The 25,720-nt window shown below is 42.4% G+C and overlaps 1 protein-coding gene across 2 annotated transcripts in view; it reads left to right on the forward strand.

Moving 5' to 3' along the window:
• The window catches only part of ctnna1 (catenin (cadherin-associated protein), alpha 1), a 96,860-nt gene extending 74,637 nt beyond the window's left edge, over window positions 1–22,223 (forward strand). For both annotated transcript variants that reach the window (XM_061685073.1, XM_061685074.1), the window contains 2 exons: window positions 15,956–16,090; window positions 20,653–22,223. In XM_061685073.1, coding sequence (XP_061541057.1) covers window positions 15,956–16,090; window positions 20,653–20,943 — 426 coding nt within the window. In that variant the 3' untranslated portion in view covers window positions 20,944–22,223. The remainder of the gene's footprint in view (window positions 1–15,955; window positions 16,091–20,652) is intronic.
• The last annotated feature ends 3,497 nt before the right edge of the window (window positions 22,224–25,720 follow it).

Here is a 25,720-nt window from a genome sequence, read left to right on the forward strand (position 1 = left end):
GTTGATAATGTGGGTAACTCGCACCCATCCTGGTCCCTCATCGGTCAAGCATATTAGTCCTTGTAACAGGGATACACGGCTTGAAATGACAAAAGTAGTGCATTTACCTAGCATTAGGTTACACTGACGCTGTGCCTTAGCTCTGGACATTGCTGTATTATACTCACTGGTCTGTACTTTTGATGCAGCAGTCTATTTCCTCTCCAATAATTGTTTCATTTACTATGGCCAACAGCCACATGCAAACAAGTCACAACAATAGACCCTCGTTTTCCTCTATTGTTGTTGCTGTGTCACGTTCCTACTAAACTATTCAAGTAGGCAAATTTCTGAAAAAACACCTGCCTTGGACCAATGTAATAGAGCTGAACAAAACATTAGTAAAGCGGCATTAGTTTTGTCTGTGCAAGATTGGCCTTATAGAATAGACAGTAATGTTCCGTTAATGCCATTGTTTGGATTAGCTGTACTTTGATATGCACAAATAAGTTTGACCCAACATGACTGAACAAAGAAACCCCTTGGTTCACTTCTCTTTGGAACTCAACAGGTTATTGGGAGTGGCTCATTAAAATGCTGCTGTGTCAGTAAATACTGAAAATTGGCATGTCCTCTGGGTGAAGCGTTCTGAAAGGTCAGCAGCTCTGCCTCTGTGCCGTATAATAGAATTCAGCAAAACTGTGTGGCATTACCAATGATTGGACCTGACCTTCCTGATCATCATTTATATCATGGACATTTGGCCAGTGTGTGGCACAGTTAATTATTTTGTTCAACATCCTGCTCTGTCATTCTTTTTACATTTTGCCTCATGTTTCTGTGGGGAAAGGAGTTTTTTTAATTTACATAACCATCTCAGGTCATATTGCCAACACTGAAGTAGACCTCTGTCGCAGCCTAAGTGGAATTCAGCCCTTTTGCAGGGCTTAATTTGCAGTTGGCTAAAAGTGTTGTCAATTCATGTTTACCTGAAAGATTCTCCACACAGCTGAAATGGTTCTTGTCAGGTATACAGAACCTTTCCAACAAAATAGAATGTCATGGAAAGGCTTATTTCCATAATTCCATTCAAAAAGTTAAACTTTCATAGATAGATTCAGGGCCCACAATTGAAACAATTTCATGTATTTATTTGTTTATTTTTACATAATTTGGGCTTCCAGCTCATAAAACCCACAAAATCAGGAATTCAATAATTTAGAATACTGCGAAGAAATAACTAATAAAAAAAATAATAATAAAAATAAATAATTTACTTCTTTCTGTAGGGGGAAAAAAAGGGAAATTATGGTCACATTAAATCAAAATATGGTACTTTCAAAACGATATGTTAATCTTAAATACTTGGATGGGAATCCCTTTGCTTTAATCACTGCCTCGATGCGCCGAGGCAATCAGCCTGTGGCATTGCCTGGGAGTTATGGAAGCCCAGATTTCCTTGATGCTTGCTGTCAGTTCTTTGTTTTTGGGTCTGGTGCCCCTCATTTTCCTCTTGATAATAGCCCATAGATTCTCAATGGAGATAGATTCGGCGAGTTGGCTGGCCAATCAAGCACTGTGATGGCATGGGGATCAAAATAGGTTTTGGTGCTTCTGGCGGTATGGGCAGGGGCCAGGTCCTGCTGCAAGATGAAATCTGCATCTCCATACAGATCCTCAGCAGAAGGAATCATGAAGTCTTCTAAAAGATTTTGGTAGACTGTTGCAGTGACCTTGGATTTAAAAAAGCAGAGTTTACCAACACCTGCACTTGACATTGCACCCCAAATCATGACTTTCTGTGGATATTTCACACTGGACCTCAAGCACCTTGGATTCTGTTCTCCTCCAAACCCTCGGACCTTGATTCCCGAATGAAAGGCACACCTTACGTTCATCGGAAAAGAGGACCATGGACCACTGGCCAACAGTCCAGTCCTCCTCATTGGCCCAGTTGAGACGCTTCCTACGTTGGCTCAGAGGTGGCTTGACCCAATGAACCCGACAGTTGTAGCCCTTCTCCCAGATGCATCTGAATGTGGTGGTTTTTGAAGCTGTGGCTCCCGCCTCATTCCATTCTGATATTCCGCTGAAGCCCATGGTCATCTCGCTTGCTGGTGCATCTTCTCCTGCCACATTTTGTCCTTCCACTAGACTTTCCATTGATATGCTTGGACACAGCACTCTGTGAACAGCCAGCCTCCGTAGATATGAACTTTGGTGACTTACCCACCCTATGGAGGTTATCAATCATGGTCTTCTGGCCAGTTGTCAATTCTGCAGCCTTCCCCATATTGAACCCAACTAAGACTATTGAACCAAACTGAAGCAATTTTATGACACCTGGGGAAACCTATGCAGGTGCTTTGAATGTAGTAGATGACGTGTGTGTGACATTCGGGGGGTTCGCCATCGCCATAGGCTGTTTCGTACTCCTTGAACACAGGCAGCTAGATCCATTCCACACATCCACACACAAATGTAATTTCTGAATATTACTCCGCGGCGGACTAATAAGCGAGCGCATCGGCCTGAAATTCCGCCTGTGCACTTGGGACCTGCTTTGGATAAGTCACAGGAGTTGACGAGACCAGAAAAAACATATCCGCCGCTTCTGCTGTTAAGAAGTAATGGTACTTTTATTCCGTTACAATGTTATAAATGTCGCTCGCTACTTTTATCAATTATTGCTTAACAACTATTTCGTGCGCAAAACTACAACTTCGACTTCCGCATTGGGCGCTGTTTGCTCCAATCCAATTTAAGCGTTAGTGACATTTAAGGCTAGTTCACCAATCAGAGGACATAGTCACATGACCTCAAAAGTCGTCATCTGCTGGATTTACCGGGCATAGGTAGGTATTAACATCAGATAAGCCAGCCTGGCTGATCATCGGGTCTACGTGGCCACCATGTTGGGAAGGTTGTCGGTACCATGATTAATTTGTTAAAATAAAAAAGAATTCTCTACCAGGGCCCAGGCAACCACCCTACAATGTTTTTTTGTTTTGTTTTTTTTTGTTTTTTTTTTTCACCTTTTTCATGCCTTTGGTGTTTGCGTTGCAAGTTTTTATGTCCACTGTATGCAAGTAAACTTATAAGCACAACTGTATAAAAAAAGTATTGTATCAGAATCATCTTTGTGTGTCCAAGAAACACACAAGCAATTTGTCTCCGGTAGTTGGAGCCACTCTGGTATGACAACAGACAGTCAATTGACAGAGAATACTTTTGAGACATAAAGACATTGAGAAAAACATTCCTGAAACAAGTCCGGCATAGACTCCTTGATGTTTAGCAAGTCTCCCCCTTCTGTAAGTGAGTCGCGTAATGTCTCCAAAGAAGAATAGTCACCTCGATTAGTTGCAAAGAGTAAGGGTGGGCACAAAACTTCCTTGATATACAATGGGGAGAATTATATATTCATACTACTCAATGCTAGTCAAAAGGGTTTCATGGGAATGGATGATCTCTCGCAGAATGTTCTGAACCCGTCGCCAGTCTTGTATTGAGTTCGCATCAAAGAGTTGACATGGTGTGGCTGAAGGGCTTGTTGTTGTTCAAACAGTAAATTAGTCAAGTGTATCCTTTTTTTCCCCATCAGTTGCTTCAAGACATGAAGTAATTTCCACACAATTGACTTCTGAATTCTTAACTATCAATTAATAATTCATATCCATCCCCAAAATGGTCTCATCAAATACTTTTTTTCACACAATGAACTTCGGGGGGTCTGCAGAGTTTGTGCAGGTTCATTAGGCATTGTATGTCGTATAGTAAATGTAGTCAAAATTCAGCCTGTGAATCCTTCACAGCTTACCACACCAGGCTTGTATCTGCATTATCCAAACAATCTTAGGGGATCATGTCGCTTCTTTGTACAACTTCTGTACGCGCTTGTCACAGTTGAGGAAGCTTTGCAAAGTGAAGCCAGCAGCTGAACCGAGTAAGAGCACAAGTGATGCTTTCACAGTGCTCTGCTCTCAGCCGTCTGAATTCTTCCCCAAGCCCTTATTAGCATGGCTGCTGCATTCAGCCTGATCGCAGGTCTTGGCGAGTGTATGTTTTTATGTTTGCACGCACACAGACGTGCAAGTATATATACACACACAGTATTCGTGCAAGCCGCAGTTGAATCTTCCTGTTTCCCTTGTTACCAGTTTTGGCTATCTCTCTTAATTACTCCGCCATACGGTTTTCCCTCTGGCTCACTCTTTATCCTCATGCTTTCTCCAAGTGCTTGTTTTCATCTTTTTGCTGTTCTCTCTGGTTTTTAACCTTTTTCTGGTTCCCGTATTCTTCATCCTACCATCTATATATTAGTACTCATCTGTAAGATGATCATCCCCTCCAGCTCTCTTCCACTTCATCTTTTATACTTCTCTTTAATGGAACGCCAACTATTACATATCCCTCCTCTCCACTTGGCCCATATTTCTATTAATCAGGAGTAGCTGGTGATTATATGAGACTCAGCCAATTTCATTCATCCTTTCACAGGACATCTGTAGGGTGCCCAATATGGGCATACATAGGGATACACACTTTGGGTCAGATGTAACATTGTGATTTGAAATGACTTCAACTGAACCAGAAGCGCAGTTAAGGTTATTTAATACCCAAGAAAATCGTGTCGGTCGTTTGGGAGTATTTTGCGAGTACCTGCAGATGCAGGTTACTGTGTTAACTCTGTTGATACTGTAATGTAACATCTAATAAATCATACATGCATAATTTAAGTAAATTTGGTGTTTTTTGTGGTGGCACGGTGGACGACAGTTTAGCACAACCACTTCACAGTTCAGAGGTCATGGGTTCAAATATGGGCTACGTAGTCTCTCCAGCATGTCCTGGGTCATCCCCGGGGTCTCCTTCTGGTGGGACGTGCCTGGAACACCTCACCAGGCAGATGTCCGGGAGGCATCCGAATCAGATGCCCCAGCCACCTCATCTGGCTCCTCTCAAGGTGCTGCTCCCGGATGACCGAGCTTCTCACCCTATCTCTAAGACCCCGGACATCCTATGGAGGAAACTCATTTCGGCTGCTTATAGCCGAGATCTTGTTCTTTCGGTCACGATCCACAGCTCGTGACCATAGGTGAGGGTAGGAACGTAGATCGACCGGTAAATTGAGAGCTTTGCTCTTCGGTTTAGCTCCTTCTTTACCACAATGGAGCAATACGAAGTCAGCATCACTGCAGACGCTGCACCGATCCGCCTGTCGATCTCCTGTTCTATTCTTCCTTCACTCATGAACAAGACCCCAAGATACTTCAACTCCTCCACTTGGGGCAGGATCTCATCGCCGAACCAGAGAGAGGGCACGCCACCCTTTTCCGACTGAGGACCATGGTCTAAGATTTGGAGGTGCTGATTCTCATCCCAGCCGCTTCACACTCTGCTGCAAACCACTCCAGTGAGAGTTGGAGATCACTGCTTGATGAAGCCAACAGAACCGCATCATCTGGAAAAAGCAGAAGCACCCCCCCCCCCCCCCCCCCCCCACAGGACTGTCCGAGTAGTTGGAACACACTCTGCGGTCCCCCTTCTTAAAAAGGGTGACCACCACCCCAGTCTGCCAATCCAGAGGCACTGTCCCCGATGTTCACATGATATTGCAGAGGCGTGTCAACCAAGACAGCCCCACAACATCCAGAGCCTTTAGGAATTCCGGGCGAATCTCATCCACCCCAGGGTCCTTGCCACCAAGGAGCTTTTTAACCAGCTTTGTGCCCTCAACCCCAGATATAGGAGAGCCCGATGGTGCCACTGCTTCCCCCTCCTGAGACGCCGGATGGTGGACCAGAATTTCCTCGACGCAAAGCCGTCGGGTAGTCTTTCTCCATGGCGTCACCGATCTCCTCCCATGCCAGAGTTTTTGCTTCAGCGACCACCAAATCTACATTCCGCTTGGCGAACCGGGACCAATCAGCTACCTCAGGAGTCCCACAGGCCAAAAAGGCCCAATAGGACTCCTTCTTCAGCTTGATGGCATCCCCCACCATTGGTGTCCACCAACGACCACCTTACGGCCACAGCTCCGGTCGGCCGCCTCAGTAATGGAGGCGCGGAACATGGTCCACTCGGACTCTATGTCCCCCGCCTCCCCTGGAACATGAGCAAAGTTCTGTCGAAGGTGGGAGAACGTCTGCCAGACGTTCCCAGCAGACCCTCACGATACCTTTTGGGCCTGCCACGTCGGACCGGCATCTTCCCCCACCATCGCAGCCAACTCACCCCCAGGTGCTGATCATTTGACAGCTTCGCCCCTCTCTTCACCTGAGTGTCCAAGACATGCGGCCGCAAGTCCGATGCCACGACCACAAAGTCTATCATCTGCGATGGGTGCCAAGTGCACATGTAGACACCCTTATACTTGAACATGGTATTCGTTATGGACAATCCGTGATGAGCACAGAAGTCCAATAACAGAACACCGCTCTGGTTCTGATCGGGGCCGTTGCTCCCAATCACGCCCTTTCAGGTCTCACTGTCCTTGCCCACGTGAGCCTTGAAATCCCCCAGCAGAACAGGTGCGCTCTCCAGCACCCCCTCTAAGGACTCCAAAAGGGTGGGTACTCAGAACTGCTGTTTGGTGCATAGGCCCAAACAACAGTCAGGACCCGTCCCCCCACCTGAAGGCGGAGGGGCGCTACCCTCTCGTCCACCGGGGTGAACCCCAACCTAAAGGCGCTGAGCCGCGGGGCAATAAGTATGCCCGCACCTACTTGCCGCTTCTCACCGTGGGCAACTCCAGAGTGGAAGAGAGTCCAACCCTTCTCGATAGGACTGGTACCAGAGCCCAAACAGTGTGTGGAGGCGAACCCGACTACATCTAGTCGGAACTTCTCGACCTCACACACCAGCTCGGGCTCCTTCTTTTCCAGAGAGGTGACATTCCACATCCCTAAAGCCAGCTTCTGAAGCCGGGGATCGGATCGCCAAGGTCCCTGCCTTCGGCCACTGCCCAGCTCACACTGCACCGACCCTTATGGCCCCTCCCACAGTTGGTGAGCCCATGGGAAGTGTGAATGGTTTTATCAGAATCAGAATCATCTTTATTTGCCAAGTATGTCCAAAACACACAAGGAATTTGTCTCCGGTAGTTGGAGCCGCTCTAGTACAACAGACAGTCAATTTACAGAATACTTTGGAAACATAAAGACATTGACAAAAAACAATTGTGCAAAAAGATGCAGTCCTCTAGCACTTAGAGCAGTTCGAATGACTAATATTGCAATAGTCCGGTGCAATGACCATTGTGCAAAGGGCGCTGAGACTTCAGGGAGTGTATGCAGTTTAAAGTGACGAGTAGTGTGATCATCTGGGACAATGATGGTTGTGCAAATGTTACAGATACTCCTCAATCAGTGTGCAAATGGAGCAGATGCTACTCTGGCATGAGTGGCCAGTATATGCAAATAGTGCAGCATGGCGAGACAACTACAGTGAGTGCACGAGTAATACATAATTGGCCCCACAGAAATGTGACAACGAACTCAAGTCAAAAACTTTCCAGCTTGTTGTAATGGAATTATAGGTTAGGTGTTTAAGAAGTTGATCGCAAGAGGGAAGAAGCTGTTGGAATGTCTACTAGTTCTAGTTTGCGTTGATCTGTAGCGCCTACCTGAGGGAAGGAGCTGGAAGAGCTGGTGACCGGGGTGCAGACGGTCCGAGAGGATTTTGCACGCCCTTGTCTTAGTTCTGGCAGCGTGCAAGTCCTCAATGGTGGGTAGGGGGGTACCGACAATCCTTTCAGCAGTTTTGATTGTCCGCTGCAGTCGGAGTTTGTCCTATGTGTCTATGTGTCCCCTGCGATTTAGAGTGTATACTTAGTGTATAGGGTATACTCTCACCCAAAGTCGACTAGGCTCCAGCACCCCGCGACCCTCTTGAGGATAAGCAGTGTACAGAAGATGGGTGAATGGCTGGATGCATGGATGTTTGTATTCTAAGAGCCATCTTTCACTGTCTTAACTTTAAACAAAAGTAGTGTAAAAAAAATAATTTTAATTTTAATAAAGGAAGAAAGTAAAATGTAAACAACAAACACAAAATTCAACAAATAATGTTAACTACAGAAAGAAATACATTTGGAAGGAAATCTTGCATTTGAGTAATACCTCTTCATGTTTTGATGATATACAGCTGAAAAATATTTGGACAGTGACAAGTTTTATTTTAGCTGTTTGTGAATACATATTCAGGATTCAATTATATACCATATACCATTATATATACCAAGGCACTTAAGTCTTAAATTTTCTCAAATGGACGGGGCGCCTTATAATGCGGCACGCCTTATGTGTGCACAGAGTTCCAAAATCTGTAAATGTTGTTGTGTGACTTGGATGAGCACTTCGCCTGACTGACTGGGAGCATTTCCTGCCGACACGCTGCTTATATAAAGCAAAGGCGGACGTGACAGAGAACAGCATGCGGACATTAAAGGGGGAAGGGTGCGCGTGAAAGAGGACGCTAAAGGCACGCCCCCAGTAGGTATATATTGGCTAAGGACCCACGAAAATGGCACCTACGAAGAGACACGATTACGAAACACAGTTTAAACTGCAAGCTATCAGTTATGCGGAGGAACATGGGAATCCAGCAGCCGCGAGAGAATTCAAGATCAACTAATCTATGGTTCGCAAGTGGATGCCTGGGCTAAGGTATCTGCTTTGACTCTTGTCCTAGCTTTCGCGAAAGCCGGCAGCTGACTCCGATAATGACTAGAAGGAACCCAGCATGTTTGATGGTGAAATTGCCCAGCTGTTCATTTCGGATACAGAAGATGAGGACTTTGATGGATTTATGGATGAGGATTGATAAAAAAATAACGATTACATTGTTAAATACTTCAATAAAGTACAACGGAACTCACTGTTTAGATTTTTAAATACTTCAATAAAATACAACCGAACTCAGTTTTGGTCCCGCTTGCCTTTTTTAAAAACATTCAATGAATCTTGCAAAACGTCTAGTCTACCATTAAAAATCCGTGCAGCTCCTCACGGCCATCAGATCAGACGCCTTGTTCCGCGTAGATTATCGCTCGGGGAGACTATAGCTCCATGATCCACGTGATCGGGTACAACTGTGGCTACAACTGCACATGTACAGTACGTCAAAATGGTGGCGGCTCTAAATGAAGTGTTGCAGCTCTTGTCAGAAGAGCATCTGTACATTGGATTCATTTTCATTTGAATGTAAAAAATATGATTTGGGTTGCTTTTTGTCTAGGGGTGTCCCGATCCAATCTTTGAGCTCGCTAGTTGATCCATGTCAGCCAAAAAACGAGTATCGGATCAGATCAGACTGGATCTAAATGCAATATCAGATTTTACCACTCTTAGGCAAGCAGTCCATCCTATCCTCTGCTCCAGCACTTGTATCCAGCAGTGCCCGGACGGCATGCAGATCCCACGGGATCAAAACAACAGGTTGCTAAAGTGCTTACATTGTAACAAGGAGTAAGAGTGAATGTTGCTTGCTCAGTCGTTTATTGACACTCCAGTTGAAGTTCACTGTAAATCTAAACTCCCATAAAATAATTACTACACCTATTGAATGTTCAGATATATCAGTTTGTTTCTTCATTTTTGTCACAAAAATAGCTAGCTCAAAGCTAACACACAATGAAGAACACCATTGACAGGCTAATGAAAATTAGCATTGAACTCGTGGCACATATCCCTCAAAATAATGAATATTGGTACACAGATGTTGTATAAACACATACAAACAGGCAATATAACAATAATCTCTGGCATATATTCTGCAAACTCTGTGAAAAATGAGTTATAATAATAACAATATTTGACTTCTACCTTCTTTGTTACTGCAAATGTATATCTCATTGCTTGCACCACACTGCCCCTCAGAGGTCAAGAAGTGCACAGCAGGAATAGCGAGCCAAACAAAGCACACACAGACAGCTAAGCAATTCGAGCCTCACTACATGAATCCTATCCGCCACGACATTATCAATAAAACTCAAGCCCAGATGCATCAAGAAGTTTAAAATTGTATTGCCGCATGTGGAGAAATCAAATTCTGGTCCAACCATATAGTCACAGTAAAAAATAACTGAATTGAGCTAAGTTATTTTGCACTTTAAAAGTACAACTTGTATTTTTTATTTTTCATCGTTTTCAATTTTTTTTATTTATTCAAATGTAGAATGCACCTGTGTTTAAGTTAAGCAGTTGTTACGTAGTAATTTATTTTTTATTGGTTGTATTGAAGTTATTTTTCAGGATTTCCTAATTTTATTCAATTGTAGTACATTCTTATTTTCCAAGTTACTTTATGTAACCCATTGGTTAATGAATGGATCAGATTTTCCTCATACCTACTGTTGCTGATTGTTCTGAGTAATATGACTTGATCAAGTCTTTTCTAACATTCCATACTACAAAATAGGTAATGTATGTATGATTGTTGCTGATATTGGATCGGACTGATATCAGTATCGGCCCAAACTTAAGGCTACCATATCTGTATTGGATCGTGACATCCCTATTTTTTTCAAGCGGACACACAAATGAGTCAGAGTAAGCACTCATTCGTTTGTAGCTCTTGTTACTGTACATTATGAATATTGTGATTATTATGAATATTAACTTGATTAGAAGAAAATCGTGACCCTAATTGAAATTGCAACCTCTGCCAGAAAAATCGCAATATCTTTTTCTAAAATTGTTCAGTCCCACCTCACAATATGAAAACAGCAATGTTCAATGCATGTGTCTGTATATCGCAGTTAAGCGTCGCTCTGTCTTTGGAGTCAGCCAGAGGTCGGGGCGAATTGGGTCCCCCACCATCGATTGCCACCATGAGTGCAAATGTCTTACCCTTTTATTTATCTTCTTCAGGCAGTCTCTGATCAATGTCCCGTCTTTCCACAATGGAAGCATCTTCTACACTCTCCGCGTCCCCTCCCCTGTTAAGTGTCCGGCCTCCACCTCCTCAAATCTGGTTCAGCGATGCTGGCTGTCCATGAGGCCATCATTGAGTGCATCCCACAAGCCCTGGAGGTGTAGGAGGGAGGTGGCTGCTCTTGTTGTGACACTGCAGCAGGCTGTGTGAGAAGGGGGGAGCCGCAGAAGTGCTGTGTGTGAAGGGCCATGCCGTTGTGTTGTTGCTCGACTTCCAGATTGCACTCTCCTTGATCTTTGTCATAGGGTGATTGATTTGTGGAGGCCACTGTGGAACCCAGCTCGCGACCACAAACTGACATCCTCCCCTTGGCCAGCTCTGACAGATTTAACCACAAGCAATACACGGTTATCAGTAACTTGCTCTTCATAGTTTTTGTCTTCTGTCCCTGTTCTCATCTAACAGTCAACCACATTTCCAAACACTTGACATTTTTCTCCAAATCCTTGAGTTTAATTATTTAGTTCTTTCTCAAACAACTTTCTTTTCCCCTCCAACATTTCCTTCAGTTGCTGGAACTGCTGAGCACTTGAAATTCACCGGGAAACCATCTTCAGTTATCCACTTCTCAACACACTCCATATTTCCCCCCCATATTTTTCCCTCATATAGGTCATGACAGGTGGTGTATACACCGGTAATTCTTTTTCTTTGCACTTCCCATTTTCAGTACCCATTAGAAGCGCTTATCTTTTTTACAATATTCAAACGTCTTCAAAATTGTTGGGGACCCTAACCCCTGATTGTCGGACTTTAACCTGGGGACAATAACCCCTAACCCCCGAACAAGGCTCGGACTTAAATACTTTAAACCAGGACCTTAACCTAGCCTTTACCGGGACTTTAACATAGCCTTTAAGGACTTGAACCTTATCAATCGAATGTGGGGAGAGCAATTACCAATACCACTTATTACAAAGGCAAGATTGTTTCAAATACAGTACACCATATGAAATGGTCCAATTTTCAAGGTATTCAATTGTTCTTTACCGTAATTCTTTATCTGGAGGACAACGCAGGTCCGTGTGGATCTCGAGACAACAGTCAGTTGTCCAATGGCCGGCCAGTCCCCCCGTCCAAATGTCTCTGGTAAGGGGAAAGACAGTTACTTGTCTTGGATGATCGGCCGCCGTCCGGTCCCTGGTCCGATGGTCAATCCTGAGATCCCACTTCTGACAACATTTGTTTAGGAAATTAAATCAGGAAAAAATCTTGTCTTTTGTAGTTTTAATATCTTTGCAAAGAGAGAGTGGTTACAGTTGCTTCGCGTCTCTGCTTGTCTCTGAGACTCACGGAAGAGCAACGCACAGTTAAACTAAAATGGGAGGGAGATGAGGGAAGAAAGAAAAACAGACCTATTCATAGTTATCTTGTCCTTGAGAGAAAAGGGAGGTTGGTACAACCACAGAGACAGGATGACAGAAGGGAAGAAACAATTAAGATAAAAAGTCACACAAGAACAAAGAACTATTGAAATAAACTATGGGAAAATACAACAAAAGAGTATATAGACTATATTTTGTCATTTTGCCACAACACAGTCCATGGTCATAGCGTTGACCACTTTATAGCACCGAGAGAAAAAACTGTGATTTAATATATGAAAAATATACTATTCCACACTTGCCAATAATTCACACTTGGGTGACAATCACTCACCAACCAGTGAATACAGGAAAAAAAAAACGCAATTGACCCCCCCACCCCCAAATTGCCTATATTCATAGTTTAAACTAGGGATGCACTGATACCACTTTTTCAAACTGAGAACAGTTCCAAATACTTAACATTTGAGTACTCACCAATAATGCAATTGTCTTGCAGTTGTGAGGATTGTTTTTTATTTTAATCAAATATTGTTTAAAACCTTTTTACTGAACATGTGTCTCTCAAATGACACACTTGAGTAACAACTCTTTACTGATAACATCTAACCATGTTTTTTCAACAATCAACACATTTTACTTAAATGTAGCCTGTAACATTTTAGTTGTAAATTAAAACTTGCAGGGAAAGTGATAGACTTTCAAGTCTTTGCTTGCTTAGCTTTGGACTTTGTCTTAAAATGTGGCGGGTCCTTTATTTATTTTTTTAATGCAGCATTATGTATTATTAGCTCTAGAAGGGCCAAGGTTCTTCAAGTAGCTGGCGCGATCAAAGGAACCGTTGATTTAACGAGCCATTCACCGTTTCACTGTGTACTTAGATTTGCATGGTTTAATCGCTGAGATTATACAGATATGCTACCTTCAAAATAGCTCTATAATGACTCAGGTTTTGGAGTTGGAGAATACTGTTTCAAGTCCCACTATGGAAAAAAATGTATAAAGAGATGCTAGTCTGTTTTCTGGCTACTGTCGACGTACTCATGAGCAAGGAATCACTCCCATTGCCCCAGCTCAAGTGATGCAGCACTCTGCGCACTGCTTTCATGCTAAATCCATCTTTGCATGCGTGTGATTTCGCTCTTTGTGTGGTATAAAATATTGGAGTGGGACTTGAATTTCCTCTTGATGGACACGAATAAGTATAATAAATTAAAAACTATTTTCAGATTCAACCAGGTAAAACCAGCTGCCTGTACAGCACGGAGCGGAGTGGCAACACGGCTTGAAGCTCTTATGCTCATTCGGGAGTGGAGTCAAATTGTTTCGGGTTTTTTTTTTTGGGCATAGTTTCCCTACTTTGTTTAAAGATCACCAAACAAATGTAAATATTGGACAAAGATAATCCAAGTAAACATAAAATGCAGTTATTAAATGACAATTTTATTTATTTAGGAAAAAAAACAGCTCAAAGCTGCCTGGCCCTGTGGTGCGCCCACTCTCGACAGCAACAACTGAAATCCAACATTTTCTACAACTGGCAATGAATGAGTCTTTCACATCTCTGTGGAACTATTTGGGCCTATCTAAATAATTTGTAATAAAATTAGCATATTCGAGGCACCACAAAAATAATTATTGCTGTGGGTGTTTTGAGTTTATCATTTTGGCTCTTAGCGTGTTGCGATGGGTGTCTACCTTACCTGTCATGCTGCCGCCAAGTCATCTTGATAGTGTGGGATCTGTGTGATAAATATCAAGCTTGAGAAGTGTGAGCAAATGGCTGAAGTAACAAATTAGATTAATTACCAGTTGCCACCACCCACAAGCTGTTAAAATACAAGCATCAACAGTAAGGGATGTCCCTAGCACATTGTTTTGTGTTTCTAGCACCAGAATGATTTGATTTTAGGGATCTGCCAATACACAGTCCCGATCCGATACCTCGAGAATGCACTTAAAAAAATAAAAATAAATAAAGGGTGCATCCAAATTTTCTGAAAACTGTTGGCCCCCTTCTCAAATTCTTATATTTTTGCAAAATTTCCACCTAGGAACTCTGCCATCGATGCCGTTTTTGCCAAGTCTCTTCCTTACTGTTGTCAGGAACACTGACCTTACTGAGGCAAGGGAGACCTGCAGTTCTTGAAGTTGTCAGAGTTCCTTTGTGGACCCACTGGAAGAGTCATTGCTCTTCTCTTGGGGTCATCTTTGTTGGCCGGCCACTCCTGGGAAGGTTCACCACTGTTCCATGTTTTCTCCACTTAAGGATAATTGCTCTCCGTATGGTTTTCTGGAATCCTAAAGCTTTCGAAATTGCTTTTGTAACCCTTTCCAGACTGATAATGTCAATTACTTTATTACGCGACTGTTCTGGAATTTCTCATGATCGTGTCATTTTGTTGCAGCTTTTTTAGATCTTTTGTCCCACTTGATTTTGTCGGGACAGATTCTGTTTGTGATTTATTGATTGAACAGGTCTGGAGGTAATCAGGCTTGGGTATGATTCAGTGAAAATTAACAAAAAAATTGATTAGCAATTCATTATTTAACAAGGAGGCTAATTACTTTTTCACACAGGGCCAGGTAACTTTTGAATAGCTTTTCTCCCTTAAATGAAATCAGCATTTATTAAAAAAAAACCAAGTATTTTAAGTTTACTCGGGTTATGTCTATTTACATGTTTGATGTTATACATTAACGCGGGGGAAACTATGCAAAAATCTAAGAATTTTCAGTGGGTTCAATGTTTTTTCACAGCACTGAATGTGTGTGTGTGTGTGTGTTCATTCGGAACGCTGCAGCTCTGGTTCTGGCAAGAACAAAGACGTCAGAACATAAAACTCCAATTCTAAATTCTCTACACTTACTCTGTCAGTTTTAGAATATATTTTAAAGTTCTGCTACTGGCCTATAAATCACTAAATGATTTAGATCCTGCATACAAGAAATGCTCATAGAATATAAAGCCAGTAGGACTCAAGATATACAGACTCAGGTCAAATAGTGGAGCACAAAAGTCCAAAGCAAACATGGTGAAGCAGCATTTAGTGGTTATGCTGCACACAAAGGGAATAAGTTGCCAACAGAAGTGACGTCAGCCCCAAGTGTGAATGTTAAGTCCAGGTTAAAAACTTTTTTGTCATGCTTTTTAGAGTGTTTCCACTTTTAAATGAGCTTTCTTGCACTGTACACTGTTTTATTATATTTTTCTTTTTCTTTGTTTTAAATGTTTGTCCGCTGTTGTTTTTAATCATGTAAAGCATATTGAATTACCTTGTGTAAGAAATGTGCTATATAAATAAATTTGCTTATTTAGAAGTACGGTGTCTTTCAGCTTGCACTGAGGGTGGGCGGTCAGTCTGGTGACTTTGTTTTTAATGAGCGTGGTGCATGCAACGGGGCAATAAAATCAAGGCATACTGTGTCTGTGTGGGACTCACAAACGCGTAGCGTGTGTCTCTTTCACAGACACATACACGTACTAAAAAAACAGAGGTTACATCAAGTAATATAAAATGAAGGTATTACTGTTCCCATTTAAAATGGCAGAAAATTTAATAAAACCCGATCAAGATCAGCTGAAAATCACATGACCGACCCCGATTTTCGATCACGTGGTCAGCTCTGGACATCCCTCATCAACAGTCCTTTCTTGTACTATACATACATTTAAATGTAGCAGACATGTTAACATAGTCTTTGTCTTGCAGTGCCCTGACTCAACCTGTAAGCAGGACCTGCTCGCCTACCTGCAGCGTATTGCCTTGTATTGCCACCAGCTCAATATCTGCAGCAAAGTCAAGGCTGAGGTTCAGAATCTGGGAGGAGAGCTGGTTGTTTCAGGGGTAAGTTCACCATCATTTTAATCATGGACACTAGGGAGCCATCTATAATTTACTCTCTCCAATGTGCCCAGCCACCAAAGTAACTGAAGAGTTGCAGAGCAGTTTAAAAGGATGTTAAATTACATGAGATAAGCCTAACTGTTGGTGAAATGTTTTGACAACTCCTGAGAGGAGGGAGAAGTTGAGTGTGGAAGTCTCTAAGGTAACCGACTGAATCCTGGGAAAGAGGAAGACTGAAATCATTCAGTGAAAGATTTTCAAATGCCACTCATCGCATGCACAAGTATTGTGTTGTGGCGCACATGTAAACAAAACAGGGGATTGATAAAGCGTCACTCGGTTGCCTCAGCTCCTGTCACATGAAATCAGTAGATTTACAATGCATTAGAATACGTCAGTTAGTTTCTGAAAATAGTGGTTCTAAAAAATATTTTCCATAACTTAAGTCTAACTTATTTTCAAATGTCCATAACATGGAGGACTGGCAGTTAATTAATCTGTTTGACTCAATCTCTCACCTGTTTAACTCTACAGGCGATGTTTTCAGTAACAAGTGGAAAAAAAAAAATAATTATATCACTTCGTATTATATTACAGTGATTGCTCTGTTGTGTAGTTTATAATTCAAATTTAATTATATATGATATAATGATCAGCTGTCCGTTTTCCTGTGTTGCCATACGTTCCATTTCCTTCTCTACCGTTATCATTACACCTAGGGATGGGTGAGTACCGATACTAGGTATCAGTATTGGGCCAATACGGCCTGATTTCAATGTAGCGGGTACTCCTGAAGGCCGCCGATACCAGCAACCGATAAATCTGACATGGAGTGAGTTCTTGCCAGTATTTGGCGCTATACTGCAGCGGTATGACACCGTGTTGCTGATGCACGTCATCATGTGCATCAGCAAGAAAGAGGTATTTGTTTATAATTTTTTGTCATTGTCCATTCAGCTATCAACCCATTTTTCTAACGCTTATCCGAGGTCAGTTTGCGGAGGCAGTAGCTTTAGCAGGGAAGCCCAGAATTCCCTCTGCCCAGTCACTTCATCCAGCTCTTTGGGGGGATCACAATGCATTCCCAGGCCAGCTGGGAAACATAGTCTCTCCAGCGTGTACTGGGTCATCCCCGGGTTCTCCTCCTGGCGGGACGTGCCCGGAACACCTCACCAGGAGGCATCCGAATCAGATGCCCAAGCTACCTCATCTGGCTACTCTCAATGCGGAGGAGCAGTGGCTCTACTCTGAGCCCCTACCGGATGACCAAGCTTCTCACCTTCTCTCTCTAAGGAGTTGAGCTTGGACACCCTGTGGAGGAAACTCATTTCGTCCCATTGTATCCAGGATCTTGTTCTTTTGGTCACGACCCACAGCTCGTGAGGAGAGGGTAGGAATGTAGATCAACCGACAAATTGAGAGCTTCGCCTTTGCTTAGCTCCTTCTTCACCACAACGGACCGATACAAAGTCTGCATCACTGCAAACGCTGCACCGATCTGCCTGCCTCACTCGTAAACAAGACCCTAAGATACTTGAACTCCTCCACTTGGGGCAGGGCCTCATGCACAAAAACGTGGCATCCGTTCTTTTTCACGGCAAAGTTCAGATGTATCAAGAGTGACATGACCGTGGAAATGTGCGGTGCCTCACGCCAACTGCATGGCTGGCGTATGCACGTTTCTGCAGCTTTTGGTGCTTTGGTGACACTTAGAGGTGATTCTGGGAAACTGTTCTCATAAATCTGCACACCAGAGACACATGAATAATTAGCACTGGTGAACAATTCATGCCCGGCAACATTTGATTTCAACAATGCAATTGAGGCAAAGACTGAGAATTCATTTGTTAACCAGTGTATTTAATGAACCACTGATATTTGTGAGGCCTTAGGTGTCTGGTGCAGTGCGAGCAGGGCAGTGGCCGAAGGCGGGGACCTTGGCGATCCGAGCCCCGGCTATAAAAGCTGGCTTTAGGGACGTGGAATGTCACCTCTCTGGCAGGGAAGGAGCCCGAGATGGTGTGTTGAGGTTGAGAGGTTCCGACTAGATATAGTCGGACTCACCTCCACGCTCTGGTATCAGTCCTCAGAAAGGGGTTGGACCTCTCTTCCACTCTGGAGTTGCTCACGGTGAGAGGCACCAAGTAGGTGTGGGTATACTTATTGCACCCCGGCTCAGCGCCTGTACGTTGGGGTACACCCCGGTGGACGAGAGGGTCTGTGCTCATCACGGATTGTCTATAACGAACACCATGTTCAAGCATAAGGGTGTCCACATGTGCACTTGGCACCAGGACACCCTAGGGTAAGGTGGTTGGTGCCTGTCGTGGCGGCAATCCCTGAACTCGTTTGTGGACACCCAACGGTGAGGGATGCCGTGAAGCTGAAGGAGTCCTATCGGGCCTTTTTGGCCTGTGGGACTCCTGAGGCAGCTGATGGGTACCGGCTGGCCAAGCGGAATGCAGCTTTGGTGGTCGCTGAAGCAAAAACTCGGGAATGGGAGGAGTTCGGTGAGGCCATGGAGAGAGACTTCCGGATGGCTTTGAGAAAATTCTGGAAGCAGTGCACCATCAACACTGTGTGTAGTGGGGATGGGGCGCTGCAACTGTCCTACGCTTCACATCCACCTTAATGTCTGATCACTTCTTTTTTTAGTTCAGCGTCGCTCGCTGTTCTGACTCCACAGCATTGACAGCCGCACACGCGCTGTCCCATTCACTCCTCTTTCGCGTGTTGTTAACGCTGTAGGACAGCGTCGCAAAGAGGATTTTCTTGCGTGCCTCCACTTCATTGAGCAACTTCATTCAGAAAAATTATTTTTCTTCATTACCTTGCTCATTTTCCTTCTTTTCTGATCATGCAGAGATCGGCATCTCAGGTGCAGGGTTCATTTAAATACGATTTGCATATTCAAATGTGGGCTTGGACAGGGAGGAGTTGGCTACTCCAGCATGTGCGCTCATTTGTGAAATGTGCTTGGATTCACGAGTACGCAGAGTTTCATACATCTGAATATTTTTGTGCGTGCAACGTTTTCTGGATTTGAGCATACACCATGCTTTAGGAGGAAATCCACGCAAGTCTTTGTACATGAGGCCCCTGGAGATCGCAGTCAACCCCTTTCTGACTGAGGTCTATGGTCATTTGGAGGTGCTGATTTTCATCCCCCTAACAAACCTATACAGTACAGTACTGTATATCAAACATGACAAGGGGTGATCGATCAAAAATCTCATTAACCAAGATGACAACTACAAGCATAACTGTCGTCCTCGTTGAAATTCAGTTGACCTGCCAACACGCACCCAAACCGTGTCACGAGCCCATCTGCTGTGTTAATAACCGGTTGTAAATCACAAAACCCCTTCTTTTAACAACCAGGTTCTGACAGTTGTGAAGAATAAAAAAAGAAACCCACTTTACCCTGGTTCTTGCAGGTTCTTCTCTTGACAACAATTCAGCATGTTAAGTGCCTTGCCTTTTCGCAAATGATAGTCTCCGAAATGTTATCACACGTTAGCGGTTTTCCATTCATCCAAACGAGCAACAGCTTTTTGACTTGGTCCAGAAGTTACTGTCGTTCCCAAGATACTTCACTCCCTTGGCCATGTCAGCAGCAAAAAAAACATTTTTTTTCCACAATAGTGGCAATTGTGAACTTCTTTCTTCCATACTGTACTATACTTGCGAGCAAGCTTTATATGTGTGTGCCATTGATATACTCCTTACAAATCGTCTTGAGTTCACAGTGAGTCCCTCCCTCATGCTACACTTGTCTGTTGCTTTTCTTGGACCCATATTATTCTTGGACCCAATTAAAAACAAAAAGAAACGAAAAGGCACACAATGACACACTATAAGCAAAGTAGCGAGCAACGCTGGAGTGGCTGAGAGTGATATGCCTCCTGCCCAGCACAAAATGGATGAATAAAACCGCAAGATTTGACCACGGGGCAATATTTTTGTTTGGTCTATGATTCGTAAATGGAATAGTTTGAACATTGAGGCGTCATAAATCGTGGTTTCACTGTGTTTTCTAGACAATTTGGGTTAACTTTAAATTTTTCCAATTTTAGAGCATTTGACTTTGGACATTCCACTGTTCTTACATTTTGTTGCATGGGCACCTTGTAATGCAGTTAATGTTTTTATAATTTTTTGTTGAATTACCACTGGTTTGTGTTGACTAATAAAGGTAGTTTGCTTTGTATGATGGAGAAAACAGATGCTTCCCACATGCTAATCCTGTTTTCAAGATGTGCAATGTTTGCAAGGTTGTTAAAGCATTAATTAGCCACTTGCCAGTCAACCTGTTTTTAAACCCTTTTCCCTTTCAGCAGAGCTGGGCTTTCAACACTTAGCGTAAGTGTCACCAATGTCTCGAAGGCTTTTAAAATGTTGAGATTAAATTAGTCTGACCTTTTTCTCTATTCTCCAATTCCTTGCATATGTTTATGTCAAAACATGAAAAGGTTGTCGATTCTAGGCTCCAAACAATGAAGCCCTTTTCCTCATATCACCGAGGCTAACCATTTTTACACCTCTCTCTATCACATTAACAGTTGGACAGCGCCATGTCCCTCATTCAGGCCGCAAAAAATCTGATGAACACCGTGGTGTCTACTGTGAAGGCATCGTACGTCGCCTCCACCAAGTACCAGAAGAACAAGGGCATGGAGGCCCTCAATATGCCTGCCATTTCCTGGAGGATGAAGGCACCTGAGAAGAAGCCTCTGGTGAAGAGAGAGAAGCAGGATGATGGCCAAACAAACCGGGTCAAGAGATCCTCTCACAAGAAGCATGTCAACCCCGTTCAGGCTCTGAGCGAGTTCAAAGCAATGGATAGTATCTAGAGCCTCCCACATTTTGTTTATATATAGAGATAAAGGTTGGCATTTTATCAAAAAGAGCTTTTAAGATATTTTTTTTTGAAAATTGAAATCTTTCCATTGGTGTATATGTACATGTCTGCCTTATCTCAATTCCATAAGATTGCTGTATACTGTCTTGTATGGAAAATAATAAGGGATCAATTGGACACAGGCGTTTTGTATTTTCACATTTGTTTTCTGTTATGTATGGTTGACTTAATTCAACAGACTATTCTCATTTAGGTTGTATTATTACCATGCTGGGGTTCTCTGGTCTTTTTCATTGTTTGGTAATCTATACCACAAATATCAACTATGCAAATTCCCAACTGCCTTATTTCAACGCGAGCAATATTTGTTTGGAGCCTGTAGGGCGTATGTGAGATTTGATGTGTCATGGCCCACCTGTAACAAACCAAAGTTAGTATTATATAGTTGTAGCTGTTCACACTTGATGACAGATGTCTGTCTCGCTCTGTTGATTTTTTTTGTTTTGTTTTTGTTTTTTGTTTTTTTGTAAAGAGACGTTTAAGCCGCACGGATATGCCCGCCACCCCCTTCTCAGTCCAGCTCTGAGCATTTGAGACTTATTGATGAAGTCTTATAAAACCCAGTGGGCCAAACAATCAGTGAAGTACACCTGTTCTCTGCAGAGCTGACGAGCTTCATTTACTGTCATTGAGACCAACCACCACAACCTAAGAATGGGTCCAAATTTTGAGGTATCAATACTTTTCTCTCCTCCGCCTGGGAAGAATGCATGTAAAGAGACGGGGAGATTTCCTCCCTAATACGGCTTGTTTTCAATTCTATTCTAGTCCAGACTCTAGATGGTCAACTTTTTCAAGCCTCCAGCAACTCACAATGTGTTAAAACCTTGAAATTGTTACTTGATCTAACAGCTTTTTGATGACATTGTGTGTGAGGCTTTTTGCAATCGTCCTGGTTTAGTTTCCCATTCAAATTCTGTTTTGCCTGATTGGCATCAGTGAACTAATCCCAGATGGGCATGTATGTGCTCACTTTTGAGCTTTTTTTTTTTTTTTTTTTTTTTTGCCATGCACAGCCAATATCTCAAAGGCTTAAGTTTGTATTTCCTCTGTCTTTTGCTGTATTTGATTTTGGAATAGAGACAAGAAACAACTTTGCTGTGGATATTTTTTCTTTCCTTTATAGCTGACCTGTTAGTGAACACTATACTGAATTCATGTACCTGCTTTCTATCTAGACAAACAGTTGAATAAAACCATCCTCTCCAATAACTGTTTTCTCCACTGAATTGATTCCAAGCTTCATTGTGCTTGCTTGATAGTGTTGTAAAAAGTTAAGCTAAGATAAAACCTAGAAGTGAAGTATTCTGTTTACCAGGAGTGAGCGGTTGTTGAAGGAAGCTAAAGGCTGGTCATGATCGGTCACAGTATCCCTTGTGGTCGGCTGTTAAGCAACAATTAGGTGATGCTTGAGGACATTTTGCAAGCTGCCACATCAAAAGGACATGGAAGCCAAATCTCAGTCTAATTGGTTTTATCAAAATATGAAATGTAAAAAAATGATTTATATAGCATTCTGGGTTTTAGAGTTTGAATCTCAGCTGTGGCCTTTGTGGAGTTTGCATATTGTCCCCAGGGTTGTGTGGGTTTACCCCCATGTATTCTGCCTTCTGCCCACATCCCAAAACATGCTTAGTTTAATTGAAGATCAATTATCCTTAAGTGGGAATGTGAGTATGAGTGGTTGGTTGTCTGTCCACATCTGTGGCCTGCGTTTGGGTTTACCTAGCCACTTGGCCAAAGTCAGTTTTGATAACTCAAGTTTACCTGGGACCCTTGTGAGGCTAAGCAGTATCGAAAATTTTTGGATTCATTTATTTGAACGTTCTTTTTATTTTTTTAAACAAAAAAAACGCTCATCATTTACACTAAGGAAATCATTATTGTTTACAGAAAGCAAACCTGCAGTACTAGGTTAAATAAGTATTTTCTGTAGTATTTTTTTGTATCATTTGTGTCCAGTGATGCCGGCAACTTGTTAAAAAGCAACACGTTACTCTAAAATGGCCGCCATTTGGAGTAACAAGCAATGTAATGTTACTTTATCCAGAGAAGTAATCAGAATACACTTAATTTGTCAATCCAAAAGCAGTTGTTATAAAGTAAACAATGATTCCCAATTAGCAATTAATTGTGGATGACTTGGGGAAAGCTGCAACCCACCTGTCCATTAGCATTTTGACAATTGGGCTGACCAAACACTATTTTTATTGTTTTCCTTAGCAAAAAGTGTATTTGATTGATGTAACTTTTTAAAAAAAATTACACATTAAGAAGAAAGCGCGTAATGCATCGTGGGTTAATTATTTATACCGAAGTGCGCAGTCAGAAGTTGTCATGCAGGTAAGGACTGACTCACTGAAGGACTTAAAATACTTGGCTTAAATAATATTTACAATGAAAAGTGAGAGCTTTCAACTTCGTCTGGAGTCTACTGCTCGTGAGCTGGTTTAACGCGCTACACCGCTGAGATTGACGTAAGTTCATTGCTTGTCCCCCAGTCAATGACCCACAGCTTTGCTAGTTAAACAGCTGTGTAATCTTGTCACCGGGAACAAAAACATTTTCTCGCTCTTCGCATTAAAATTACGATGCTGGCAGCAAGGTTTTGTGTGTGTGTGTTGTTGGGGGATGGAATCAGGAAAATCTACCAACAATGATGCAAATAAAACGAGTATTGTTGGCCGCTATCACACTTTTAAAACATTAAGTGCAGTCCTGTGTGTTTCCCCCAAGCCCAACATCAAACCGCCACTCACTCACACTCACGTTTACGTACATGCACACAATCGGCAGGGTTGCTGCTGCCTGTCTGTCTGTCAGTCTATCTTAAGAGTCTTTAGAGAAGTGTGGTGTGCTGGTTATATTTGGCATGTGAAGTCTGCACTAAGTAGCTCATTTGATGTGGTTTTAACTACGCTATTATTGGTTCATGTTGATGGCATCATTCAGTAACTTGTGTGCCGTACATTACCAAGTTTTTTTTTTCTTTTTGTAGTACTGTGATAAGTGATATTAAGGCCTTCCCGCTTACGTGCAGAGATTTCACCAGATTCTCTCAATATTTCTGATACTATGGACCGTAAATGATGAAATCCCTAAATTCCCCGCAATTGTGCATTGAGAAACGCTGTTTTTAAACTGTTTGACTATTTGCTCATGCAGTTGTTCACTAAGTGGTGGACCTTGCTCCATTCTTGCATGTGAAAAACTGAGTATTTCGGGGATGCTCCTTTTATACACAATCATTACACTCACCTGTTTGTAATTCACCTGTTCACTTATAGATGTTCCAAACCAGTATTTTTTATTTTTGTATTTTTTTTTAAAGCATTCCTCAACTTTCCCATTCTTTTGATGCTACTGTCCCAGCATTTTAGGAACGGGTTGCATGCATCAAATTCAAATGAGAGAATATTTGCAAAAAAAAAAAAAAAAAAAGGTTAATAAGTTTGAATATTAAATATCTTGTCTTTGTAGTGTATTCAATTGAATATAGCTTGAAAAGGATTTGCCGACCATTGTATTCTGTTTCTATTTACGTTTTACACAATGTCCCAACCTCATTGGAATTGGGTTTGTAGTTTGCAATCCATTTCTATTGTTTGTAAACATTGTGTTGATTCTATCAGGGAAAAGACCTGCATTATTTGTTCACTGCCCATTTTTTGTCATATCTTTTTATTGACAATATACTTGTGGAACAAATACGATGAGCCTGTCGAGGGAAATCTTGTCACACCTGTGATTGTTCCCCGTGAATTTATAATGCATTTTTGGCCAGTGTGGCAAAATAATGAGTGGAGCTCCTGTCTGACACAACTCTTTTTGCTTCTGCTGTTAACTTCTTTTCAGTTCACTGGATTAGCCACAAAATACAAGCACTATGACCTATACATTCACTCGTTTATGAATTGATTTTTCCATAAAATACACTGTTGTCATTTGTATCGCTATTGTTATATAAAATAGCATGTTGCGGACGAGGTTTTAATCTATATAGTCCTCCGAATGCCTTTCCTGTAGACTACAGCCACAATCATACAAACTGGAGGATTGTGAATATATGACGCTGGTAAAGCAAAAGCAGTCACAATTAATAAAAGGGCCATTCCACAGATTTATTAAATACATGATAAAATGAACTGTAAAATAAATTTTCTGTCAAGCAGTGTCCCGCACATTGATCTGATTGCATCCATCCATCCAGTTTCCTTACCACCTATCCTCACTAGGGTCGCAGGCGTGCTCGTGCATCTCAGCTGACTCTGGGCGAGAGGCGGAGTACACCTTGAACTGGTTGCCAGCCAATCGCAGGGCACATATAGAGAAAGACCATTCGCACTCACAAGCACACCTATGGGCAAATTAGAGTCTTCAATTCACCTACCATGCATTTTTTTTTAGAATGTGGGAGGGAACCGGAGTACCTGGAGACAACCCACACAATTGCAATTTAAAAGAATTTAAAAAAACAAAATGTATTTTAAAAAAAAAATCACAAAATGTATTTATTTATAAACCTGTCCTGTCTGGCTACTAAGTCAAGCAGAATTTAAATCTGTATAATTTCTATGCCGGAACAGTTTTACTGTGTAAATACTGCGTTTAATACTGCCACTGTGGTTCTTTGTATTATGATGGATATTTATTAATCATTTCAGTCGGACAGAACAAGGTTTTAAAGGGGGATGACAGAAAAGAAAAAG

Source organism: Phycodurus eques, chromosome 9 (assembly GCF_024500275.1).
Source record: "Phycodurus eques isolate BA_2022a chromosome 9, UOR_Pequ_1.1, whole genome shotgun sequence".
In the NCBI taxonomy this organism is placed as follows: domain Eukaryota; kingdom Metazoa; phylum Chordata; class Actinopteri; order Syngnathiformes; family Syngnathidae; genus Phycodurus; species Phycodurus eques.